Source organism: Balaenoptera acutorostrata, chromosome 14 (assembly GCF_949987535.1).
Source record: "Balaenoptera acutorostrata chromosome 14, mBalAcu1.1, whole genome shotgun sequence".
Lineage (NCBI taxonomy): Eukaryota > Metazoa > Chordata > Mammalia > Artiodactyla > Balaenopteridae > Balaenoptera > Balaenoptera acutorostrata.
Window position 1 is genome coordinate 54,755,763 of NC_080077.1, and position 27,282 is coordinate 54,783,044.

Genomic DNA, 27,282 nt, shown 5'->3' on the forward strand with positions numbered 1-27,282 from the left:
ATGTTGGCACTTTTACAAGCCGCTGGTAAAGGGAGAGGAAAGAGGAAAAAGTAAGACTGTTTTTAATTCATCAAACTGCTGCTGATTTCGGAATAATAAACACAAGTCTGTTTCCTTGATTATTTTATAAATAGCAAATATTTGGGTAAAGGAATTTGATAAGTGCACAGACTATAGGAATTGTTTACCCAAATGTTGCATCAGTTAAAAAAAACAAACAACAATCCCCAAAAAACCCTGGAGTATGTCTGTGAGATTCTTCAGTCTGGTTCCCAAGGTCCTTAGTCATCATTTCCCTCATCTTTTGAACTTGATCAAAGCAACACGGGGGCCTCTGAGGGGAAAGATTGGTTTCATTAGGCAAAAGGCAATAAGGTAGTGCCCTTCCCAGCAGTTAATAGACAGGAATGTTGTAAAATACCGTGTGGTTTTCGAATACCAAGGCGGAAGTTTTCTGGTTTATAACCTTCCTAGTCATCTTGCCTGGGCTCCTGGCTTTCTCGTGTGTTGCTGACTGATTCCATGCTAAACCAAACTGGTTAGGCTGGGGACCTGCTGCCCCGAGTAGACAGGACCTCTGCCTGGTGCTAACTATCATGGCCACCAAGACCACCAATCCTGGGCTTCTCCTCCAGACCCCAGCCGAAGTTCTGGGATTTCCACAGTGCCAAATTACTGTAAGAGCTTCCCGACTCAAGTCACTGACCCAAACATGCAGCAAATTGCATTTAAATGAGCAACCCAGGCCCTGAGGAAAATAGGAGGGAAAATATAAACTGTGGTCACTGCATTCTTCTGATATTTAAAAATTAAAATGGAAATATTTTGTCCGTTTGGATTTCTGGGAACTTCAGGATGGGAAAATTCTTTTGAAGTTCTTGTAAATGGGGTATCCATTTTTTAATTGAATAATTACCAAAGAAAAAGTAATGAAACAATGTTTTGTTTGTTTGTTGATTGGTTCCACAAATATTTTTCTGAGCATCTATCACAGTCAAGGCTGAGACAGATGTTGATGAACAGGAAGGGTCTGGCTCAGACCCTTTATCAAGAATGGAAAACATCCACAACTGGATCATGGTTCTCTCAAGGTGAAGAGCCTTCTCACTGTGGAAAGGAAAGAAACACACAAAGGAACCATCCACTTCTAGGCAGCATTACGAGTCTCCCATTTCGGGGGTTAGTTTTTCAACCTTGAACCTCAGGAGGTTAGAGGTCATCAAAGCCCACCCCTCAACCGTTCTCCGTCTGGTGCTTCCGAAGTCCTTGCATCCCCAGAGACCAGTGCAGCACTGTTTGTAGGTGGGAGGGGGGATTCTCTCTGCTTCTAAGACATAATATTCCTTGTGAGGGAAGATGTCACCAGCCACGGAGCAGGGATCCCATAGCCCTTCCAGACAGGATTAGATGGTTTTGGTGTGGTCAGCTTTCTCGGAATGTCTCCTTAATCAAGCTTGTGAAGTTTGTCCCCCATCCTAAATGAGAAAAATATCTGCTTTTAACCACATTTGTCTCAGGGTCTTTGAGTTACTTGATATATCCTTAATCCAAATTACAGGTTGTTCCAGGAGACTCAAGGATTCAGACGGCTTAAATGTGGCACTGGCCGGCAAAAGACACTATCTGTCCCATTAATAACCAGTCAAAGAGAAGCAGGAGTTGCAGGCAGCCCAGAAGAGTACAGGTAATGACACATGGGTTATAAACAGAACGGAAGAGGCTCCCAGGCAATAGTCTTGTTTTCATAATAGTGTCTTTTAACATGATAGGGTCATGTTAAACACAAACTTAATTCATTTGCCCAAGAAAATAGATTGGATTTAGAAAACGTTTTTCTTTTTAGTAGCTTGAAGAAAACACACTACAGCATCTAGGACTGGTTATATTGGAGACTCTCTTTATGTGAAGCTGACATCATGCTGACTATTTAAGTGGAGGTTAGAACAGCTTTCAAACTTTGTAAAACCATGTTATACTTATACAGTACCTTTCATTTGAGCATTTGTTCTCCCAGGACTTCTGCAAGGGTAGAGATAATTTATGGCTTTTTTTATGAGTAGAGAAACTGAAATGACTAGCCATTAACAGGTTGTATTTTTCTCAAAGTTACCCTGTAGGTAATGAGTAGATTTAAGAAAACAATCCAAGACTACAAATTCTCAGTTTCTTGGCCTTTCCCCTTAGACCTTTATACCTTAGATGATCCTAAATGCAATGCCATAAGAATATAAGAGACCTTGTATTAAGGATCCCAGTGGACTATTACCTCATTACCATCATAGGACATTTTGATGGGGAATGTGACAGTTACTGTGTATGAATTCTTTCAAATTTAGTACTGCTCTTGTGTTCGCAGATTTGCTTCTTTGAGGTAGTGCTTGCCACTTATTTTACAGGATGATGTGCAAGTTGAAAGAGGGACACTGACGCCCCGCATTCCAAGAGGCTCGTTCACTGATACTCATCAGCTTTGGAAGCTATGAGCAAATCATTTCCAGTCTCACTCTGTCATCCCTTACGCATCTAAAAGTGCTTTTGTGGAGGGGAAGTACGCACCACTCCACAGGACTCATGCCATCCGCCCCATCGATTTTCAGTTTTCAAGAGAGAGAGCCTATTCACAGCCAGGGACAGTAAGCAATCACTTCAATTCAGGCATTTGCAGCTCCCTGTGCAAATGAGGCAGAAGCAGAGGGTTGGTTTTTCCTTATAAAAGGGAGAGGCCTCTCAAATTCAGGGGGCAAATCCACGGCACAGCAGAAGAGGTGAGATTGCCCCAAATTCTCTGGCACTGAAGGCAGTTGGTAAGATGTGCCCAGCCAGGACGGCAAGGGCTCCACCAGGGGACCAGCGACTGCCCTTGGGAACCTCCAGAGAGGAGTGAAACTGCTGTCCCAGCTAGAGCTCTGAGGTCCAAATGGCATTTACAGGGGTCTGTGATTTAGATAGATTTGTATAGGATTGAAAGCACTTTATGAAATCTGTTGCTACAGTTACACTTCCTAAGAATTACTAGGGATTAGAATGTCACTATTCTCAGACACTCTGGCACACAGTTCCCTGTACACAGTTTGTACAGAAATAAAGGAGAGGGAATGATCAGTTGCCAATTTGTGTTAGCTTTTCCATACAGAGGCTCACTATGGCCGATTCCTTCTGATTTATGTACCAACTGCCTGTAGCCAGCTGGACAACCGTCATCCTGACTCATTAGCACTTTAGAGCATTTTAAAATAAGCCCTAAGAAAAGACTTCCTTTCTGTTATCCCCGTCATTTGGGATAACGGAAACTCCCCACAGAAATTGTACACATTTCTCAAAATCCGTAAATCCTTGGGTGACATTTCAATGTCCCAAAGTCAGTGCTTAAAAAATGTCTCTTGTTATATGCTAGGGCCTTTCTGGGATGTGTTGACCTTTGAAGTGTCTCCAATAGATAGGTTTTCTCTCTTATTCAAGAATACCATATATTGGTTTCAATTTCTATTAACCCCAAAATTATGGTTAAAATTCTGAAATACTTGGCTTTTTTATAGCCTGCAATGCTGCTCAAATTTAGTAACATGAATCCCCTTTTTTTTCCCCTAACACTGAAGAATTAAAAACCAAATATCATATTTGGGGAGGGAGGCATATTATAGAATAAATATGTTAGAGAAATTATAATGGGCAAAGAGTTAAATAAAACACATTATTTAATATTGTTACTTGGCTGTGTCAGCCTATACACACACAGGAATAATTTTTCAAAATTTACTAAAAATCCACTAAGAATCTTACCAAGATTCATTATTAATAATCTCACTGATTACTAGGAATCCACTACTGCTATTAAAGTTGGATTTTCTTCCCCCAAAAAGACTGTGCATATTTCATGGATCGCTGGACGTGAAGGAGAATTTCAGCACAGTCAAGGTCTGTGGACCTCTTTGGCCTCCTTATTCCCTCTCCGGCCAGCACGCGCTCCCCTACCCACTTTGGAGTACCACATAGTTCCCACACCCAGGAACGGGTCTCACTGCAGGCTGGTGCCTATAAAAGGAAGCCCTCTTCCATGGAGATCCGGACCTTGAATCTATAGAAGAAAACTTCCTGTGGGTCTGTTGAGCATCTGGAGCCAAGGGATAGATTTTGTCCCAGAGGTTTTCTGACTGGAGTAGAAGACTCTCAGGGCTTCTGAGTATGGGTGCCAGGCAAAGTCCCTATAGCTGTGAGCCAGACAGATGTGGTCTCTGCCCTCCTGGAAGGCACTTTTGTGCTTTCAGTTTAAACACCGCTTGGTACGATTGAAAGACATTCTTGTTCTGCGGAGACACAGAACTATACGGTGCAATTCCATTTGTGCGAAAAATCTATATATACAAGAGTAAACAAGTACGCATATGCATACACTTGTATATGCTTTAAAAATATTCCAAGGACCAGAGTGATACTGTAGGATAAGGAAAGAAGGAAAGCATTTTTATTTTCAATATATTCCTCTCTGTATTCTTTGCTTTAATTCTGTGTATAACTTATAATTTTAAAGAAGTCTAGTCTTAAAAACCAAACAAGAAACCAAGGTATATCTTTATAAACAAACATGGAAAGGTATATTGTTGAATGGAATGAAAAGCAATTTATAAATGTATCAAGGAAGATTCCATTCTTGTAAAAAAAATAGAGATAAATAGATGGTAGATAGATAGGTGGACAGATAATAGTGTATCTATGGGGAAAAAACTGAGGATATAAAACAAATTGCTATCAAAAGTTACCTCTGGGGCACTTCCCTGGTGGTCCAGTGGTGAAGAATCTGCCTTCCAATGCAGGGGACGCAGGTTCCATCCCTGGTTGGAGAATTAAGATCCCACATGCTGCAGGACAACTAAGTCTGCACACCGCGACTACTGAACCCACGCGCTCTTGAGCCCACACGCTACAACTAGAGAGAAGCCCACGTGCCGCAATGAAGAGCCCACACACCACAACAAAAGATCCTGCGTGCCGCAACGAAGATCCCATGTGCTGCAACTAGGACCCGACACAGCCAAATAAATAAATAAATATTTTTTAAAATAAGTAACCTCTGGGGATGTACTGAAAGAGAAGACCTCTCATTTTCTGTTAACATGTTTCTGTAACATTTGACTATTTTGTCAGTGAGCATGAATAGATAATCAGAGAACATTTTTAATAAGAAAAACATTGTGATATGCTTTATGCCAAACAACCTCAGCAAATTCTTCTTCATTTAAGTGATAAAAATAGCTTAGAGAATATTAGAGCATTTTTTTTTTTCCCCTTTCTGGTAAACGTCTATAAGCATAAACATTCACCCAGTACTAGTTTTTCCAAATCCCTCTAGTTCTCTTTTGCCTTTTAAAGTCCTAAATCAGAGAGGATTTCCTAGAACTCTTCAGGTTCAGTCTGGAGGCTGTCCCTCTGTGGAGCTGTCACAGGGAAAGGCCTGGGTGAAATGCGGTCCAGCAGGGGACATTTACATCCCGTGTGGGTTGCTTGACCTTGCTAAGTGCCACCTTTCCACAGCCATGCCACTGGGAAAGGATATTTAGTCTGAGGGGCAAACGCTTTCTGTCCTTAATCCTTCAGCCTGACCTTGTACCCCAAAACCTTTGCTATCTTATGGGCCTCATCGAGAGGTAGCAGGCAGATTCAGTTTTCGTTTTACTTTCGGAGCACTCATTTGAAGGTTTTCATTTTGAATTGGCCTGAATCTGGGTCTCAGGCCCACACACAGCCAGCGGCAAGCTCTTGCTTGGTGGAGACGGCCTAGGCAGGCTTGTCTGTACTTTCACTTCCCACCCGGATTCCTGAGCACAAACCAATGGGAGATTGCGTCAGCTCCGCCAAGGCGGACCAATTAGACAATCCTGAAATCCCCTTGATGACACAGCAAGCATGAAAGCCTGTTTGTACCATAACACATGGCTAAATTTAGATGTAGTCTGGCTATTTTACAGAAAAAGCTCTTGAACAGAGGCAAAGAGATCAATCCAGGGACACAGGAAACCTGCCTGGGCTGGTTAGTCTTCACTTATTTTGTAACGCAGACGGAGGAGGAGTTGATTCCAACCTCAGCCAGCTGCAACAGAGTCCGTGTTTCCATGAAGTTACCCTGGAGAAGGACGTGCCTTCTAGGTGCTAGGGAGCTGATGTCTGCCAAGCCCACACAAGATGTAAGCTGGGAAGGGTAATTGGTAACCTGAAAAACAACAAGTCAGTTATCCAACACCGAGTTACTGACAGTGTCCTGTGAGTGCTTGTAACAGGGCAAATAACAAGCATATGAATAAAATCAAGTATCCCCCAAAGAGACAAGAATCAATTGCCGAAGTATTAATAGTACCAAGGACATCATTCGTGTTATGGACAAAGTCTTTGTAACACTTGTATCAGATAGACCTTTTAATTCATGTGAAAAAATTGGACTTTTAGGACACGTTGTGGTCTATAAACTGTGGAGTTTTCAATAGTTTTAGTAGTTGATACCAACGAGCAACATTATCCTTTGAAGACTACTTGGTATTTTGGAGGATGTCATAGATTCTCTTTTCCATGGAAAGATGCAACAAACTATCTGGGTGTGTTAACCATTATTTTCTTTTAGAAGAGCTCATTTTCTCCAGAGTCTTTCCAAAGATTTTAATTTACAGAATAGAGTCTTTCCACTCTTGGATATGAGGCTGAAGAGCTACAATCTAAGATGTACTTAAAACTTTTCACATGGCAGCACCTCACAGGGCTTCACCTGCTAATGAGTTGATAGATAAAATCTCAAAAGGGTGGAGAGAAGCACAGATAATCATTAGGATACATGTGGTAGAGTGGAACACAGAATAGCAGTCCAAAAAGCTTTGGAAGACATGGAAATCCAAGTTGCCCTGAGAGAAGACTGGTGAACAGAAATGTATACAAGAAAAAAAAAAAAAAACAACCAGCAACAGAAAAATACTCCAGTGCTTTGCTAAGGATGTCAGTTACTGGTTTCCGCTTTCCCACCAACCAATCAAGAAGGCACTGGCCCAGCTGAATACATGTGCACTGAAACAGAGGCTCTTATATTCTAGAACCCATAAATTCATATCTAATTTAATCTCAGACAAAGCATTGAAGTGAATGACATAAACAAGAAAAAAAAAAAAATGGAGCCCAAAGAGACAAAAAAGAAATGAGTTAAATAGGAAGTAAAAAATAGTCATAGAGAGAATTATCATTATAAACTGGATATAATTGTATAGCTATTTGTGTGCATTATTTTATGTTAATAATAATAGTATTTGATATTAGTAAAGCACAGCACTTTTATCAATCTCTCAATCTTTAGTATTTGACTCTAGTAAAGATTAATTTATCGTGAAGTACAGATTTTTGGAAATATCCCTTTTGCATTGTTCTGATTTGTCTTCTATACCCCAAAGTTTCTAACAGTCAAAGCTTTGGGTTCCGTTTGTAGTTTTGCTGCTTCAGCCATATCTCTAAAATGAGAAAAAAAGGGTGAAAACAATTTGAAAATGAATTTGCCAGTTAAAAAAATGCCATTATTCAAAATATGAGATGAGTCAAAGGGAGACATTGCCCAGAAAGAAAACACACACACACAGACACACACAGACACACACACACACAGACACACACAGACACACACACACACACACACACACTGATACTGAAAACTATGTCACTAGGCAAGTTTGTTCACTTTCCAACAAGAAGTGACTCCTTCATCAGTTCGTATGCCACATATATTACATGACTTGAATACAAAATGCTATTTGCCTTTCAACAACAAGAAAAGTCCCTAAGGTCTCACATTACCTCAGTTTTCCCCTAAGTTTCTCAGTGTGCTAGACCAGTCTATTACCCTTCAGAATAGCTGATCTGCAGAACTTGAATAGACAAGGAAAAACAACCAATTATTTTCCTACTTTGCACAAATAACAGCTACAGTCACTCCTGTTGCCCAAGGCACTTTCCCCTTCCCTTTCACTGGGAGCTAATAAATAGATGGATGGATGGATAGATAAATTAAATAAATAAACAATTTTAAAGAAATAGTTATTCCAAAGCCCCTTGTTGAGCTGAGTATGGACCAAGTGCTGTCTAAAATTTTAGAAGAAAGGTTCTGGAAAAATGCAGCAAATAATGACTCAACAGTTATCTCAGGAAAAGACCAGCAGCATTATATTTGGGGTCTACTGGTTGTGTCTTAGTGGGGGAGAGGCTTGTTTGTAACGTAAGTGTTTGCTGTCAGAGCTTTTCCCACAGGAGTGGGGGAAGGGTTTTGTGTCTCCACATGGTCTGTATGACCTCACACTCCCCGGCTTCTGGGTCCAAAAATCTGGATTTTATGTCAAAGATGAATAAATGAGGAGATTTATTAGCTTCGTATTTATGCATAAAGCAAAACCAGAACATGTCAGTATTGGTCAATGCTGTGTGGTAAGTACACTCATATTTATTATATTTTTTACTGTATCTTTCTATATTTTTTAACTTTTAAAACAAAGACAAACAAATCAATAAAAGAAGCTTCATGTTTCTACACACAAAAATTTATTTTACCTCATGAATCAATGAAATGAATATCCTGTGAATCAACGAAATAAATATCCTAATGTTTTTTAATAAGGAAATGTTTGCCACAAGTATTCCATGTCTAGAACCAAGGCAGAAGTTCTTTTTTATAGAGTGTCTGCCAAATATTTGCTGTTTGAGATCAGGAAATATTAAAGGCTATTCAAAAGTACATAAAGAAAATTGTATGGGAGGATTAAAAACTTAAATGAAAACTATCAACATGAAAAAAAAGAGAAAGAAATCTGGATTTTTTTTTATTTTATTTTATTTTATTTATTTATTTATTTATTTATTTTTGGCTGTGCTGGGTCTTCGGTTCGTGCGAGGGCTTTCTCTAGTTGCGGCAAGTGGGGGCCACTCTTCATCGCGGTGCGGGGACCGCTCTTCATCGCGGTGCGCGGGCCTTTCACTATCGCGGCCCCTCCCGTTGCGGGGCACAGGCTCCAGACGCGCAGGCTCAGCAGCTGTGGCTCACGGGCCCAGCTGCTCCGTGGCATGTGGGATCTTCCCAGACCAGGGCTCGAACCCGTGTCTCCTGCATTAGCAGGCAGATTCTCAACCACTGCGCCACCAGGGAAGCCCGAAATCTGGATTTTTAGTCAAAGTTCTGCTGCTAATTTATTATTTGAACTCGGCAAATGTCTTAGCTTCACCTGGGTCTCAGTTTCCTTATTTAAAAGTGGAGGTGGTAATGCCTTTTGAACTAATGCAGTCGGGTTTTGTGAGGGACGGATGTGTGAAACTACTTTCAAAGAACAAAGCACTGTTTGAATGTTAGGTAGTTTCATAAAAAAATATAGTACCTTCTTCTGATTGCCTTCTCTCACAGGTGCCATTAATAAAAATTATGGTTAGAGTGAAACTGGAATTAAAAGTACATTCCTGATCTAGGCGTTGCCAATTACAGTGCCATGGGCTTCTGGGCACTTAATGAGTCTTACGTGGTGGTCATAATCCACCTTGATACACAAAGAGATTCATTCTTTCAAGGCTTGACTGTAGAGTGAATTTCCCTTTCCATGTTGGAATTTTATTGCCCCTGACATCCAGATGGAAAAAGACCAAATGTTCCAGAGTGTTTCATAGATTCACTTTAACTGTGATTTAGGTGTGTGGTGATTAATGTCCACAATGCACATTCTATCAATTTGTAGTCTTTTGAATTGAAAGTTGCCCTAACCACGTTCCATTGGGTTCCCTTTGACTTACGACGAACTCATACTGTTTGGTTAAATGGTTGTTCACTGGGCATCTCAATCACAGATGTAGTAGAGTATCCTAGTTTTCAGTTGAGTACAGCAGTCAGTTATAACATCCTGGGAAAATAGTCAATTTAGCCTGTGATTCATGTTGGAATCATGCATTGCTTTCTAGTAAGAGATTCCTTGGAGTTGTGTCTACAGTTTAATAGCAGACAACTTTTACAAGAACATTTTGCTGAACAAAAATTCCCTTCGTAACTTTTAGAAATTGAGTTTGCACAAGAGTGCTTGAATAGCACAGACATTACTGTGGCCAAGTCCAATGCAGTCATCTCGCATAATTTTCCAACTCCTGAATAAGAATATTCAAAGCTGAGGTTGAGATTCCACTATTCTCAAATGTGGTTTTTTGTTCTGAGGTGATTTATTTTCCTCTCTGCAGTTTATCACACTTTACATCATGTGGATAGAACCACTGACCTCCCCTAAGAGAACATTTTTAATGATCTTAATAGTTCTTGAGATGCCTGATGTCTCATGACTAAGCAACAGACTTGAAAACACAGGCACTGTAGAGATTCCCAGACCTTCCCTTAAGCTGTTACAAAAGTTTAGGCAAATCACATGCTGTACTCATGCCTCAGTTTTCTCATCTGTAAAACAGGAGAACGATACTGATCTACAACACAGGGCTATCCTCTAACTTTAGGGGGAAATGTTTACCAGTAGAACATTCTACTAGACAATTCATCAAAATATTTGATTTTGGGGGGTCAGTCCTAGCATTTTGGCACTTTCATTTAGGAGAAAAGTAGTTTAACATGGGAAAATATGTAATTTTAAAATTCGTAGAGAAGAAAAGCAAGCTTTTCGGTTGTGTTGAGGTAACCAATAACTCTGTCAGGATTAGGAATCAATCTACCTATAGGAAATGGCTAACTTTGGAGACATGTCCACGAGTTTTTGTCCCTCACATCACTAACAATGTTTCAATAACACACAGATACATTTGGTGACGTCTGGTACCTACGAAACTAAGGAATGTGGAGGTTTGGGGCTTTGCTTCAGTAGATGGTAAACCAAGTAGGAAATAGAACCAGGACCAAATTCCATTTTCCTGTGTCACAGACTTGTGTGAGTATTTCATATCAGGTCTCCAAAAAGCAGCTTCTGTAAACCTTGAAAAGAAAGTGTGACTATTTCCTTAGGCACGCTTTATACGGCCCAGCTCCATCAGGTCACCAAGTCACCACCCAAAGTGCTTGAATTTCTGTGGTGTGATATACAACATGAGATCATTGTATCTTGTCTTACATAAAATGTTAATGCACTGGTAAACGATCACTGTACAAGAGGCAGGCAAAGCAGGTCTAAGAGAGATCTAATAGGAGAGGTAAGGCATGGATTCTTCCCTGCCTCTCTTCCGTCATAAGACTGGGTTAGGAGCCATTCCTCTGTACACCAGAGTCCCCTACACATTCCTCCATCATCTGTACTTACTGCGTTGCTTGGTAGTTTTATTTCCTTTACTAAACTGAAAAACTTACTATAAAGCCAGCACACAGTGGAGAGGCAAAACTAGGTCTCCTTTTTCTTCTTTTGCCCTCTTTTATTAATTAATTCACGCTTTTATCCAAGAAATATTTTTGAGCCCCTCCTATGTGCCAGCCACATGAATGGATTATCACATTTAATCTTTACAACTTCACCATCACTTCCACTTTAAAGATAAAGAAATAAGAAATTAGGTCACTTGCCCAGTTCAGAGAGAGAGGAAAAAAAATGTGGGGAGGAAACCGGGATTTTAAATTACATGTCTTTGGCATCAAATTCAATGCATTTTTTTCTCCTACATCATGGTATTTCCCAGGCCTAGGTTATTACCTAAAAAACAATGGAAATGGAAATAATGCTTAAAGAAAAGTAGGTATGGGCTTTTTATCTGGAAGGAGCTGGACGGCAATACACAGATACTGTTGAAGGCTTAGGCACGTATGGTGACTGATAAACACTAAATGACATAGGACATAGCACGCTCTAAAGTATTTTGCAAACTTTTAAGTAACCAGTATAGCAGGTCAGTTCTGTAAAGTGGAGAATAAATACAGCACAAGGCCTTCAAGGAGGCAGAGCCTGGGGAGGGGGGCTCTGGTCAGGGCAAGAAACCAGGACACAGTTTCAGGGGAAGATTTCTAAGTAAAAAAGTGCCCCTAAGGCTGATCTCTATAGCTGGGAAAGGAGAATTCAAGACTTACAGGAACAGGTACCAATTAACATTTGGCCGGAAGGTAAAAAACCTCAGGAAAATGCCAAGGATTTCATCAGGATAAACTTGCACAAGAATGTCAAGTTCCAGAGCACCAGATGGCATTTTCTGAGGTACTCAGTATTATAAACAGAGACTTCTGATACAGGCATTTCCTCAGAGACAGTGGAAAAGTCATCGCAGATTTTTATTTGAGGACAGATGTGGCACCAAAGGAAGCTATACACGCATGACCATGCCTTGTGGAGACACGGAGCGGTAAACCGGCCAAGGAGGCTGATTCCTTTCTTCTGCCTGGATTTGTTTTCTTTGGTCTCCTTGAGGCTTACTGGTAATAGCCAAGCTCGAAAACATAAACTTTTGGTATCTCTTTTAGGAAACATACTTTTCATGTTTCTTTCCGGAAACCATCCCTTTATGAGACTGGAAACTCTGCGATCGTTTTGTCTATCAGAGGACAGAAGGTTAAGATTTTCTCTTGGCTAATGGGTGGCATCAGTGGAAAGCTTTGGAAGAAAGCATTAGAGAAATTTATTTTCATTCTTGTTAGTAAATAGGCAATATTTTTGAAGATACTAGAAGTAGGGCATTTGTTTCTCTACTTTATACACAGAAGTCTCCTGTATTTGTGTCCCTTCCCCCCACGCATTTCCTTTGCCTCTGCCTTTCCACCCCACCCCCTCAGCCTGCCCGAGCCAGGAACATCTTTTTACATCTTCTTTGTTCCCTTCCTAACTGCCACCTCTCGTATTCTTCCATATGCTTCAGATAAAAGCCCATTGTCCATCTGACAAGTCACTTTGCTTTCATATTCCTCCTTATGAGTCACATCCCCTGGAAGTCCATCTTCCTTTTGGAGTGTCTTTCTTTCTGAACCACTTCAGATCCTGAAATGATGAAGGGAATCACAACAATGCCCTATTTTCCTGACTTCTTTGTCACGTAAACGCTCTCAGAAAACTTCCTCCCAGAGATTTTGCATCCTTTTCCTTTTATGATGTCTTTGGAGGGACCGTTATACGTCAGAAAGGCAGGGATGCTTTGGGATTTTTGCTTTGTGCACGTCCTAATGTGCTTGTTGGATTCTTACGTGTCACTGAGGATATGATTGTGGTAGCTGTGACAGAAAAAAGTGAGAATATTGTTGACCGTTTATTTATAAAAGGCAATGAAAAGTTCAGAGGAGCCCATCATATTTCAGAACACACACGCAGTGAGAAAAATCTAGACCAAGCTGTCTTCCATGGAGGGGAGACAGACCCTGCTGTAGACGAGACCATCTTCCACTGGCCGTGGGGAAGGGCGGGGGAGCAGGAGGCAGACATAAGACAGATCTAGGTTTGAAGCCCAGCTTCACCACTTGCTAACAAGTTAACCTCTCAAAGCCTCAGACTCCTCTTCTGTTAAATAGGAATAACTAATATCTAACTAACTCGTGACCTTGCTGTGAGGTTTCAGTGAGACAGTGCATGTGAGTTATTCCACATGGTGACTGCTATAAGGTAAATGTTCAACAAATGAGAACTGTGGTTAGTAGATGCCAAGAGGGGCATCTAGAGAGTCTGTGGATGTTTCAGGAGACAGACAGCAGCACACAATCCAACACAAAGTAGCAGTCATTAAAAACAGATGAAGGAGCTTCTCCGTTCTCTGGGAAGACAACCACCCAGCCCAGAGGAACTTGGGGAACTGCAGGTTACTGGGGGTGGCTTGGGCTCAGAACCTGAGTCAGGGATCCGCAGGTGGGGATCTTACAATCAGGTCTTACAAAGCAGAAGCTCATACATCGAAATCAAGAGTCAGGATCTTGGCTGGACGAACCTTGGGAATGCTTCCATGCTGAGTTCCCCTTCAAATCCTTAGGCCCCTACTGCCTCAGATCAGGATTGATTTCAAGACCAGGGAGCCCAGGAGCCCACAGAGTAGCATCTTTTCTTAAGAAGTCTGATGAAACGCTCTATTTCTTTTCCTCATGTGGTAAATACTCAAACATAGAATTATCATAAAATGAATCATTGAAAGAGAGCAATTTGAATTTTTTCCAAGACAGCTGTGTCCGAAAAGACTCTTTCCTCCGAAGAAAGTTCTCAGGTTTCAATATTTCATTCTACCCAAGTTCCAGAACTTTCTTTCCTTTATCTTGTTTGCCTGAGCTGTCATTCTGCAAGTTCTCCCAGCTGATCTGTGTGCTGGTATTACCCCTGGCCCAAAAGAGTTTTAGGCTGCTCCCTTACATTATCTTTAGATTTAATTCATTAACATTCTTTCTGATTCAGAAACATAAAGATGAGAAACTAATATAATTTGTCCCCTTGAGTGTAATTACTTTTTTTTTTTTTTTTTTTTTTTATAGCTACTTTATTTATTTCTTTTTTTTTATTTTTGGCTGTGTTGGGTCTTCAGTTCGTGCGAGGGCTTTCTCTAGTTACAGCAAGTGGGGGCCACTCTTCATCGCGGTACGGGGACCGCTCTTCATCGCGGTGCGCGGGCCTTTCACTATCGCGGCCCCTCCCGTTGCAGGGCACAGGCTCCAGACGCGCAGGCTCAGTAGTTGTGGCTCACGGGCCCAGCTGCTCCGTGGCATGTGGGATCTTCCCAGACCAGGGCTCGAACCCGTGTCCCCTGCATTAGCAGGCAGATTCTCAACCACTGCGCCACCAGGGAAGCCCTGTAATTACTTTTTATTAATGTGACAGAGAAACATAATATTTAAAAAATACATATATCTAGTATACCAAGCTTTTCAGAGCTTAGATTTGGTTACAAATAAATGAACACTAAGTCTTAGATATTTATTTTTCTTTTTATGTTGATATGTGTATAGGTAAATCAAAAGAACGTCTCTTTGAACTATTATACCCTGGAATATACACTGACTTATGGGGAGTTAATACACTAATCTGAGGTGTTGTGAAGAAGATCTCTTTTGTCATACAGATGCTGTATTCGATGAGTATGGCCTGAAACCTACACAAATTTTCTTTTCCTGAGTGTTCTGAATCTTGCAGCAGTCACTCAGTCTGTTGGTGGTTGTTATTGTTGTTTTATACTGTAATGCCCAAAGACTATTTCCTACCAGGCCCTCCCTGCACACACTGGTCACTCAATAAATACTGTGGACAGATTGACAAAACCTGAACTGTATATCCACAATGATTTACTTTTTATTTTGTATGTACTTACTGGCAATATTTGGGGGAATTGTCAAGGTGACTTTTCCCTCTAAAGGAGAAACAGCTGTTGCTTGAAAACCAGGGAAACCTGACAAATCCAAGAAACAGGCAGAGGGTAGGTTTGGACAGGGAAGGAGTGAGGGAAGATGCTGGGCAAAGAGGCTTAGGTGTCTCTCCATAAGGATGCATATTGATTAGAGTGGAGGAGTAGTCCTGGCACTTTACAGCTGTCATCGCAACCCTAGAGCAGAAGGTTTGTTTTCAGGAAGTGACTAGTGGAATTTCCCAACTGCAGACAGATAATCTATTAGGTGGGGCATGTGGAGAGTTACTAATTGCCTCTGGGTTATGACAGAGAATGTCCATAAATCAGGCCATTCTTCTGAAGGGAGCAGGCCATGGTGGGGGATTCGCGTTCCTGAACAAGGCTGGAGGAGCCCAGTGGTACCCCCGAAAGAAACTTTAATCCTTAAAAACCCACAGCCCTGTAGTGCTGGAATAAACGGAGAAAGAAATGACTCAAAGAGTACAGTTGAGAAACAGGTCAACAGCATCTGTAATAATGGAAAGAAGAGAAGCCTCCTTCTAGCATATCTTTATCACCATCTATTTCTTATGTCTCTCCATTTCATGCTTGGTAGTAGAGGTGAGCAAATCTTAAACCCTTGTGTTAAAAAACAAAATTCAATTGAGTAAATTCGGAGATCTAATTGGCTTTATTCACTAATGGGGCAGCATCCCATCTAGCAAATAGGAAGGTGCTCAGAGGACCTCAACAAAATGGAAGGCAGAAAGGGGGTGGGACATGGAAGTGGGAAAAAAAGAAAAGATTATTTCATGCAAGATTACCTTCCTTTAGAAGAAGGGAAAGGGTCTATCATGCAGATTACCTCACCAGTGTTGATCAGGAAATTCCAGATTGATTGGTTTAAAATTCCACTCCTAGGAGAGGCTGAAATTGCAGTTAGGTTAGGTACTACATTTTGGTTTGCTGACCTGAGACTTAGCACAAGTGACTCCACTTTGAGCCTGTTCTTTCTTTTTTTAACCCTTGGTATACTCTCTTTGTTGAGTGGGAAGTGAAATAGGCTCTAAGTTCTTTTTCAATTGCACATACTTGGAGAAAGGGCTGCATTTGGAGAACTTGCTGCTGGAGCTCCAGGGCCCCCAAAGTCCGTGGCTGGGGCTCCCCAGAGACTCTGCCTGTGGTGCTAACACCAGGAACTGCACTGCACCTCAGGAGAACCTATGGGGAGCCCTCTCATTGGAAGAAAGGCCTCCCAGTATGGGCTGGGAGGGGTGTTTAAAATACCAAAATGCTGAAGTAGACACCATCAAATGATGTACTTTCTGAAGGAGAGAAGAAAATAAAATAGAAAGGAAAAAATCTTCTTCTCCAAATAAAACCATAATTAAAACCGCTTTGGAGGCATCAGGTTTTCATTCCACTGCCCTTTTCCCCAATCTGTTTTATTTGTACAAGTCAAGGGGGAAGAAATCCATCCATAGAAGAAGCTTCACAGAGTAAAAAGATGTGTTAGGGTTCCACTACCCAATAAATTCCCCACAGGCACCTAAAACTGCATTTGGAATCTCAGTGGCATGGAACGCAGAGATCTTTGAATATTGATCTCTAGCTCTTAAGTATATCAGGTCCTGCAAAATTTCCTCCCAGGTTAATCTTCTTAGTGGACACCATTCTCCCCAAGGCACTGAATTTTCACCTGATCCTTTCTGTCCCGTGGAAATGAGAGGAATTTCCATCAAAGGAGGAATTATTTTATTCGGCAGCAGAGACCTAAAATAAGACTTTCCGGCGAACCCATTTGTGTGGATAGGAAGCCTCCTAGAATTCTGACCTTGCTCACTTTGGCTCTAAAGCTTCCCTCTTGGAAGTTTTCTAGGCAGGCTTCCTGACTGTTCCTTTTGACCCCAGCGAGGTCAGGCCAGCATGTGTTTTAGTGAAACCTTGCACTTTCCCTACCGAGTAGCCCAACATAATTTACTATTTCATGTTTTGCTTCTGAGTTTGCCTCACCTCTTCTTTCTTCTTTCTTCCATTATCTCCAATCCCTTAACCTGTATTCTTGAGACCCCAGGATTCCCATCTCTCCCCTAAACATCCCCTCTCCATTCCATGCCATCAGTACAACTCTGTGTATAAGTGTAACTCAGTAGCCAATGACAACGAACCCCTTAAGCCTTCTCCCCTCGCTTTCCCTATGAGACAACTGAACTGAAGAATGTCGTGGGCTTTGCTTTACAAGAACCAGGAATCCCAAACCTACCTCCTTCAAAAATGTTAATACTAGATTGAACCAAAGAATGGGAAGAAAAAGGATCAGTCTGTCTAGCTGAGACAACAGATATCCTCGCCGCCCCTGCCACCCATTGAGGAGATTAAATATACCTACTTTTTAAAAATCTCAAGCTATCTGACCATGTGGCATACGGGTATTTTACAAGATATATGAGAACCCCTATGTCCTCAAGTTTTATACCGTAGAAAAAATCCTCAGTGTCTTCCAAGCTAAACCAAAGAAACCGAGTTTACTTGATTTGCCTCTGCTAGTCTCATCTGTTCAATCAAGCTCATCTGTGTGCTGTTATATATACGGAGTGAGGGGCTTTATTGTATCTCCCCTCTATTTAGTGATGCATTCTGTCTCCTATGCGCATAACACTTTTGCTTCAGTTATGACCCTTCATTTGAAACTTTCCGTTCTCTGGATAGGATGGAAAAAATAACTGGGCAAATCTTGCCCAGTCTTATAAAAATCCACAGATGCGTCTTTGAATAAAACAGTTCAAATGGCTTAAAAGAGGCTTTCCACTCTAACTTTCATCTAACAGATGAGGTGGCTGGGGGGCGGGGTGGGGAAGGAGGAAGTGGATCACCGGCTACAATCAAGTTTTGATCCCAGCTCTCACCCAAGCCCCACCCACAAACACCATCTAAAGCAGGACCGTTTGTCAGCACTTCAGTCATGAGCACGGTAATTAAGATTCCACAGTTCACTTCTGGTGTCAAACGGTGGGGTTTTTTTGTTCTCTGTTTTTTAAAATTTAGTTATTTATTTTTGGCTGCGTTGGGTCTTCGTTGCTGCGCGCGGGCTCTCTCTAGTTGCAGCGAGCGGGGGGCTACTCTTTGTTGCGGTGCGCAGGCTTCTCATGGCGGTGGCTTCTCTTGTTGTGGCTCGCGGGCCCTAGAGCGCGTGGACTCAGTAGTTGTGGCTCACGGGCTTAGTTGCTCCACGGCATGTGGGATCTTCCCGGACCAGGGCTTGAACCTGGGTCCCCTGCCTTGGCAGGCGGATTCTTAACCACTGCGCCCCCAGGGAAGCCCCTCAAACGCTGGTTTTAATGGAAATAATTTATATGGCATCTTCTCTGTGAAGAAGCAGTAGGGCCATTTGGACTCTCGCCTCTGAACACTGGTCTGAGCACAGCTCCGTGCTGCAGGGTGGAAAGCTTGCAACAGACCCCACTGAGATGGACGCTACAGATGTCACCCAGAACCTGGAGCAGCGAAGAACTTCGGCAAGTTAGGAAAGAAAGTGAAGAGGAATGTTTTCCCTTCTGCCATTTCTCTAACAACTGTGTCAAACCTGAAAATGTGGCTACAATCCTTTTCAGAACTATTATTTTCTTTACAGCAAAGTTCTAAAAACTTGGTTTCTTTTGATTTCTGCCCCCCGGCAGGAAAATGACACATTTGGGGCCAAGGCATTAAAGCAGGGTCTCTTGGGAGAAGGGAGAGGGCTATTGCTTTCCAGCCCACAAACAGTTGCAGGTGCAAAAAATGTGCACACGAAAAGGGAGGTCTGCTAGAGGCCCCTTTTAAACTGCAGCCTTTTAAGTTCAATAAATCTCTTTGCTCTTCCCTTTGTGGGCCGTGTGCTTCCCTCCCACGATCAAATGCACATCCCAGTCCTCAATGTGGCCTCCAGAAGGAATCTTCATGTTTGTCGTGAAGTTTTCCGTAATTACATAATCGGTGAAGTCTGTGAGTTCGTGTTGAGGTGGTTGAAAAATTCAAGGCTGGGGATTACGGTAACATAATTAGATGGCTTCCTGTAAGAGCCAAGTGATTTTTCCCTGCGTCGGACTCTGATTGGCTGCCCTCAGAGGCCTTCCTCTTGATCAGTGAATCACAGCTGGATGGACACTTCTGTTGGCCCAAGGTGTTTTCACGGGGTTTGGTGGTGGTGTGGGTGAACTCTGCGTACTCTGTGTTGATTTGATTAAGAAGGCAGGAGCTACGAAAACAGAGGGCTGTGGTTTCTTGAATGCCTTTGCATCCGTGTGTGAGAGAGCCAGTGCTTAGCTTGTCTGGGCTGTGGTACCTTGACTCATCCAGCAGTGTCTAGAAGCCTGGATTCCTTGCCTCTTGGGGTTTTAGGGGCAGGAAGAAAGAGAATTTTGAAGGGAAAGACCACAGCTGAGTTTTAGGTGTGTAATAGCATTTGGTACCTGATATGCATCATTTCTTGTGAATTTTTTCCAAGTCAGCTGGATGTTGACAATTTGATATTAAAAACCAAACAGAACCAGAAATAGCCTTTTATTTTCCCACAGTGTTAGTCTCTCAGAATCTGCTCTCCCAGTACCTAGCAATCCTCTGAAATGATTATTCATGTGCTCTCTAAACCCTACCCCCTCTCTCTGGTGTTCAGTTCTTGTGTGTATTTGCTATTTTAGCTCTGTCCTGACAGGTGCAGAGACTAGGAATTGTTTAAAAGCACAGGCCAAGGTGTGGTAGCTGATTGTTTTCTAAAGGAAACCCTCACATCGCTACCTTGCTGTTTAGCTGGTTTCCATGGAAACATCAACTGTCTGTCAGTGGTCTCAACCCAAAGGAGTAGCTATGAGATAAGAAAAGATGACTACGAGGGAAATCTCTCCCTTTATTTTGTTCTGTAATAAAGAGCTAGACAGTCAGATTCTATACTTGATGCCAGAATTTAACATCTGATTTAAAAAAATACAGATGGAAACACAGATGAGTCTCAGGTGGAAAGAGTATACATTTAATTTTCAGGGGCATCAGGACTGGTTCAATTGCCAATGACTATGTTCATCAGGCACAAAATGCTTCTCCGAGCAGATATTGATCAGAGTTTGGATCCTCGAGTAAAAATTTTCCAGAGGTCTCTCTTCATTCTATTGCACTGAGAGATTCTCTGGCTCTGCCCTCTGGACCTTTCATTTCTGCTGCCATCCTACTACTCATACATTCTGCCCAGTTTGCTCTCAGAGTTATTCTAACTACATAAATTTATACAGGGAAGCATAATCCCTCTTTTGCTATGTTCCCCAAGAGAATAAATAACATAAATGTATTTCTTAAATATTGAAAGAATCTCTTTGAAAGCAAACTGAGCCCTGTGCCTTTTTGAGAGGTAACTCCTTATAAGACATCTTACTTTTTGAATAACAGCTGTTCTTGATTTTGTCTTTGCCAAATTTGAACTCCAAAGAATAAAATGGTCAGTGATGTCTATATATACATATTTGCTCTTCTGCCTTATAAAATGAAAGATAAAAATTAGATTTGTTTGGAATTCTCCAAATTTTAATGATTACAAAATGATTGCAAGAGTCCTCGTATCAATCAAACGTATGATAAAAGAAACAGAAACTTGACAAATCAAACGAAGTTTAGCATTCTGGATTATGTTTAAGTAAAATGTGTTGCTGTAAATATGATCCATGTTTGAAAGAGATATACTCATGCTCATGCACAAAGACTAGTATAATAATTTTCAGTAGGGTAATGAGAGAGAAAAATACTTTTTTTCTAGAGGTTTAAATGTCCTTGTCAACTAGTGACATTTATAATACACTTTATGAGTTAAATTAATGATTTGCCAGTGTCTTCACTGTCCATAATATATCCTTACTCCCAGGATAATCAGTGACCAAATTCCTATAAAACTGATTATGTGTAAAACTTCAATAGAAGAGAAAAACCTCCTTTCTAATATTGTTATATAATAATATATAACATAATTATATAAAGTCATATAATAATTTTTATTGTAAAAATTAACCAGAATAATTTAATCTTATTTTATCTATCCATTATCTATGGCTATTAACAAGTTATCCCCAAACTTACTGGCTTAAAACAACAAACATTTATTATCTCATTGTTTCTGTGGTTCAGGAATCTGAGCATGGCTTTGCTGGATACTTCTGGCTCAAGGCCTGTCACAGGGCTATGATCAAGGTGTTGACTGGAGCCCCCAACTGGGGGAGGATCCCCTCTGAGTTCACTCACTGGCGGAATTCAGCTCCTTGTGGACTGTTAGACTTGCTGGCTCTTGGCCAGAAACATCCTTTCCTTGCTAAGTGGGCCTCTCTATTGGGCAGCTTACAACAAAGCAGCTGGCTTCCCTCTGCATAAGCCAGTAAGAGAGTGAGAGAGGCAAGTAAGATGGGAGCCATGTGCTTTTGTATCCTAAGCTTGGAAACAGTATCCCATCTCTTTTGTTATAGTTTATAACTTAGAAGCAAGTCACTAGATACAGTCTGTGCTCAAAGGGAAAAAATTACATAATGACATGATTATCGGGAATCAGAGATCATTAGGAGCCATCTTAAAGGTCAACTACCATACTTATCATCCACAGGGATTCCTGCTTCTTCCTTATAATTACCTAAAGCCCCCGGTGATAATCAGAAATTGAGTCTTCTGGAAGGAATAGTACAAAATCTCAGTAAAGAGCAGTACTTTAGTTTTTTGCTGGTTCACGAGTCTGAATTGTTAGTAGACACTCCTGTCTAATGGTCATGGGACTTCTAAAACCATTGCCCTTGACAATTAGCAGATGTGGGACTAATCTTACAGACACTGGCAAAGATAACCCATCCGTGTCCAAATTAAATGAAAAGGCCATTTGAAATTAGCTATCTATTGTACTCATGGTCTGTCTTGATATTAGTTATGTATTATATTAGTTATCTATTGCTATAAAACACATTGCCCCAAACTTAAGGACTTAAAACAAACAAACATGTATTTCCTTTAGCACAGAGTTCTGTGGGTCAAGAATTTGGGAGTGGCTTGGCCAGGATGTTCTGTTTGGTATCTCTCATGAGGTTGCAGTCAAGATGTCAGCTAAGGCTATAGTAATCTAAAGGCTTGACTGGAAGATCCACTTCCAAGGTGGCCACTCCTATGACTGGCAAGTTAATGTCAGCTGTTGGCAGGAGGTCTCAGTTCCTCACTGCATGGGCCTCCACAGGGCTGCTTGAGTGTCTTCATGACATGGCAGCTGGCTTTCCCCAGAGAGAGAAATCCAGATTGATTATGGGACATATGAAATATGTTTCAAATTTGAGTAATGATCCTTGTCTTAGGGTTTGTCCATGTTGCAGGCAAAATACGTATGATTGCCAGAGTATTAGGTTCTGCTACACAGGACCTACCTTGTCAAATGATTCAAAAAATATTCAGCTCCCCAAAAAGGTCAAAAAAATTCCCAGGAAACTGTGATAGCTGATCACCAGTTGCCAAACCACAGTGCAAATTTGTTGGACCTAAGCCCATCTCCTGCCCTCTGAATCTCTTAGATGTTCCACAGAATTGCCAATACACAGACCTCAGACGGGAGGAAGAGTTGTATAAAAGGATTGATTATACTTGGCAGAACTTCGAGAAGGAGTGCAAATATGATCAAATCACCAAAAAGTCCTGGGAGATTGTATCCATAAGACAAACAAAATAAAACCAATGCTGAAGGGCTCAACAAAAGACTTGGAGCTCACATTGGTAGAGAGACTCGGTTTGTCAGGACAGGCAGAGTGGCTTTTAGGGGGTGGAGAATTAGGGCTCCCAGGTATGGCTATCTGTAAGAGTCCAGCTCTACAGCAGCAAGAGTCTCTGACAAATCTTGATAGGATTGATTTGTTAAAATATCATCCAGAGACCACTGGCACACACCTGTAGTAAAAGGAAAAAAAGAAAAAAAAGGTTGATTTAGCCTGCAGCAAAAGACAATACAAAGCAGAAGAGTGAGTCAAATACAGTACAAACCATGGAGTGAGTCCAAAGTTGGGGAGCTTAGGGTAAGGTTTTTGTAGGACCTGGGGGCTGGAATTAGTCACAAGATGGTCTTGGCATGGATTATTCAGAATCTGTAAACCAGGCAAGTTGCTGGAACAGTCAGTGGTCTCAGTTTTAGAACATACGACATTTTCAGAGTTATTGTTACATCTCTCTATGGTTCTATCTTGGAACATATGCATTTAAACAAAGAGATATACAATTTTGACCTTAAGTCATTTATCTGTTTTACTAGTCATAGTGCAGACCATTTTGTAAGCTATGGTTTCTGTTTCAACTCTCATCCTCAATCTATATAAGGGAATCTGAACTAGCCCCTTCCCACGCCTTCATGTTCCATGAGGAAACCTCTAACCAAGGTGTATTTGATGAAAAAAATCCCTTTCCTCTACTTGTGCTGTTTCTTTTCTCCCAGCAAGACTCACCCCCAAGCTTGAGGGGAAAGGAAGAGCTCAAAACTGGATCAGTTCTATCATTGCCTTTGCACACAGTGTTTTCTCTAATTATAACTCCACTGCAAAATTCTGCTCTTTAATACCCAGCTCAAAATTACATCCTTTAAAAAGTATTTTCCAATGTCTCTTCCTTCTCTCCTCCCCATCTTCAGCTCCCACCCCTGACTTGGAGGATAAAATTATGCTCCCTATGTGTTCCTGGTGCTTAGTAGTCTGCTTGGTACACAGTAGATGCTTAGTATATATTTTTGAACTGTGTTGGTAATATCTAATTAATTTGGCAGTAGATATTATTAAAACACTTTGATATTACTGTTACTTCAGCTCTTTCTAAGTTCTCTCCTCTCTGATTTCCTATTGCACAGTTTGGCATTGTTGTTCTCTGACAGTTTCATACATATTAGTTTTGTTTTTCTTTTATTCCAGTTATTAATAAATTGTGAGCTCTTAGGGATGGGGACAATTTCTTTTACTGGGTCGGCACCTTCCACCCCACTCCCATGCCCCTTCAGACTTAAGATGATTCTCATACTTCCTAAATATTTGTTGGTTTTGAGCCTATTTTGAGATATTAGCTTATATTTTCTCCTATATTTTCCCTACCCTTCATTTTATCCCATTCAGGAAGGCAGTTGGCCCAAACTTCATTGCCTCAGGGAAGAGTTGAGGCCAGGTGTGAAGCAGGAGTAGAGCATCAGCCATTGTGGGTTTTTCCCCAAAGGCCTAAACACTAAGTTGAATGGAGAAAGCTTGGAGAGGGAAATAAAGAATGGGATTCCCAAGTATAGACAGAGCAAGTTGAGAAAGCAGGCAATTGTCAGGTCCCCCTTTCACTGCTTCCAGCTTAAAAAAATAGTAATAATAATGACGTGATGGAGAATGTGGAGAGGAGACAGAGACAGTTCTGGGGGTCCAGGAAAGGTGTGGACTCAGGTCCTGCCTGCAAGACACAATTCCAAAGTAGTGGCAAACCTTCAAAGAGGAATGGATAGAGAGCCATGGTGGGTTTGATTAAGAGACCCTGCGGTGGATCGTTCTCTACATTCGGTGTTTGTGGGGAACATTCCATATGAGGCTACTGAACAGCAATTAAAGGACATCTTTTCTGAGGTTGGACCTGTTGTTAGATTCAGGTTGGTATATGATAGGGAGACAGGAAAGCCAAAAGGTTCTGGCTTCTGTGAATACCAAGACCGGGAGACAGCACTTAGTGCCATGCGAAACCTAAATGGGTGTGAATTCAGTGGGAGAGCACTTCGAGTGGACAATGCTGCCAGCAAAAAGAACAAAGAAGAGCTGAAGGGCCTTGGCACCGGTGCCCCTGTCACTGAGTCACCTTACGGAGAGACCATCAGTCCTGAGGATGCCCCTGAGTCCATTAGCAAAGCAGTTGCCAGTCTTCTACCAGAGCAGATGTTTGAGCTGATGAAACAAATGAAGCTCTGTGCCCAGTATAGTCCTCAGGAAGCACGGAACATGTTGCTTCAGAACCCTCAACTGGCTTATGCTTTGCTACAAGCCCAGGTAGTGATGAGAACTGTGGATCCAGAAATTCCCTTGAAAATTCTGCATCGCCAGACAAATATCCCGACACTGATTGCAGGCAACCCTCAGACAGTCCACAGCGCTGGACCTGGCTCAGGATCCAATGTGTTGATAAACCAACAGAATCCTCAGGCCCCTCAGGCCCAGTCTTTGAGTGGAATGCATGTCAATGGCGCACCGCCTCTGATGCAAGCTTCTCTGCAGGCTGGAGTTGCAGCACCAGGGCAGATACCAGCGACCGTAACAGGACCTGGCCCTGGTTCCTTAGCGCCTGGAGGAGGAATGCAGGCCCAGGTTGGAATGCCAGGGAGTGGACCAGTGTCCATGGAGTGGGGACAAGTGCCGATGCAAGACCCCAGAGCAGCTATGCAGCGTGGGCCCTTGCCTGCCAACGTCCCAACTCCTCGAGGTCTGTTGGGAAACGCTCCAAATGACCCACGCAGAGGCACTTTCCTTTCTGTAACTGGAGAGGTAGAGCCTAGAGGTTACCTGGGACCACCTTATCAGAGTCTGCCCATGCACCATGTCCCTGGCCCTGACAGCCGTGGCCCACCCCCACATGAGATGAGGGGAGGGCCATCAGCTGAGCCCAGACCTCTAACGGCAGAGCCGAGGGGACCCATGCTAGATCAGAGGGGTACACCGTTGGATGGCAGAGGTGGAAGAGATCCCCGAGGCACAGATGCACGAGGTATGGAGGCACGAGCCATGGAGGCCCGTGCAGTGGAAGTCAGAGGGATTGAGGCCAGAAGCATGGATACAAGGGGCCCAGTCCCAGGCCCTAGAGGCCCTATACCTAGTGGAATCCAGGTCCCAGTCCAATTAACATGGGGGCAGTTGGCCCCCAGGGATCCAGACATGTCCCAGTCATGCAAGGAGTGAGCATTCAGGGTGGAGGCCAGCCTGGTGGCTTTAGTCCTGGCCAGAACCAAGTCACAACACAGGACCATGAGAAGGCTGCTTTGATCATGCACGTTCCTCAACTAACTGCAGACCAGATCGCCAAGCTTCCTCCTGAGCAGAGGCAGAGTATCCTGATCTTAAAGGAACAAATACAGATGTCTACTGGAGCGCCTTAAAATATTTTCAAAACTACCTGGCGACAAATCTGGAAATTAATTCCATAACTTGGTTGAAGTGTTGCGAAAAGATGATTTCTGCATCCTTCCCTTTGAATGACTCAAATTGGTGCCAGGTGGGGGACTCCCATCACCTTCTCTTAGAACAAAATCAGTTCATTCTGTTGTCTTAGTTTATATGTTTTCTGTGACTTGAAATAAACTTTGAACACAATTTTAATATACTGCAGATTGATATACATGACCTTTTTCCTTTTAGAAGGCTGAACACCAAGGGTGAAACCTTACATGTGTTTTCTACCCTTACTGCAGTATTGTACTTTTTTTTTTTTAACGTCTTTATTGGAGTATAATTGCTTTACAATGGTGTGTTACTTTCTGCTTTATAACAAAGTGAATCTGTTATACATATACATATATCCCCATATCTCTTCCCTATTGCATCTCCCTCCCTCCCACCCTCCCTATCCCACCCCTCTAGATGGTCACAAAGCACCGAGCTGATCTCCCTGTGCTATGCAGCTCCTTCCCACTAGCTATCTATTTTACATTTGGTAGTGTATATATGTCCATGCCGCTCTCTCACTTTCTCCCAACTTACCCTTCCCCCTCCCCATATCCTCAAGTCCATTGTCTAGTAGGTCTGCGTCTTTATTCCCGTCTTGCCCCTAGGTTCTTCATGACCATTTTTTTTTTTTTTAGATTCCATATATATGTGTTAGCATACGGTATTTGTTTTTCTCTTTCTGACTTACTTCACTCTGTATGACAACTCTAGGTCCATCCACCTCACTACAAATAACTCAATTTTGTTTCTTTTTATGGCTGAGTAATATTCCATTGTATATATGTGCCACATCTTCTTTATCCATTCATCTGTTGATGGACACTTAGGTTGCTTCCATGTTCTG

At 42.0% G+C, this 27,282-nt stretch overlaps 1 protein-coding gene across 1 annotated transcript; it reads left to right on the plus strand.

The window, feature by feature from the left end:
* On the plus strand, positions 1-26,371 carry LOC102997846 (cleavage stimulation factor subunit 2-like). The gene is given in 4 exon segments (XM_057527637.1): positions 1-50; positions 1,559-1,684; positions 24,764-26,097; positions 26,100-26,371. Coding segments are annotated over 4 exon segments (1,782 nt in total).
* Positions 26,372-27,282: the final 911 nt, after the last annotated feature.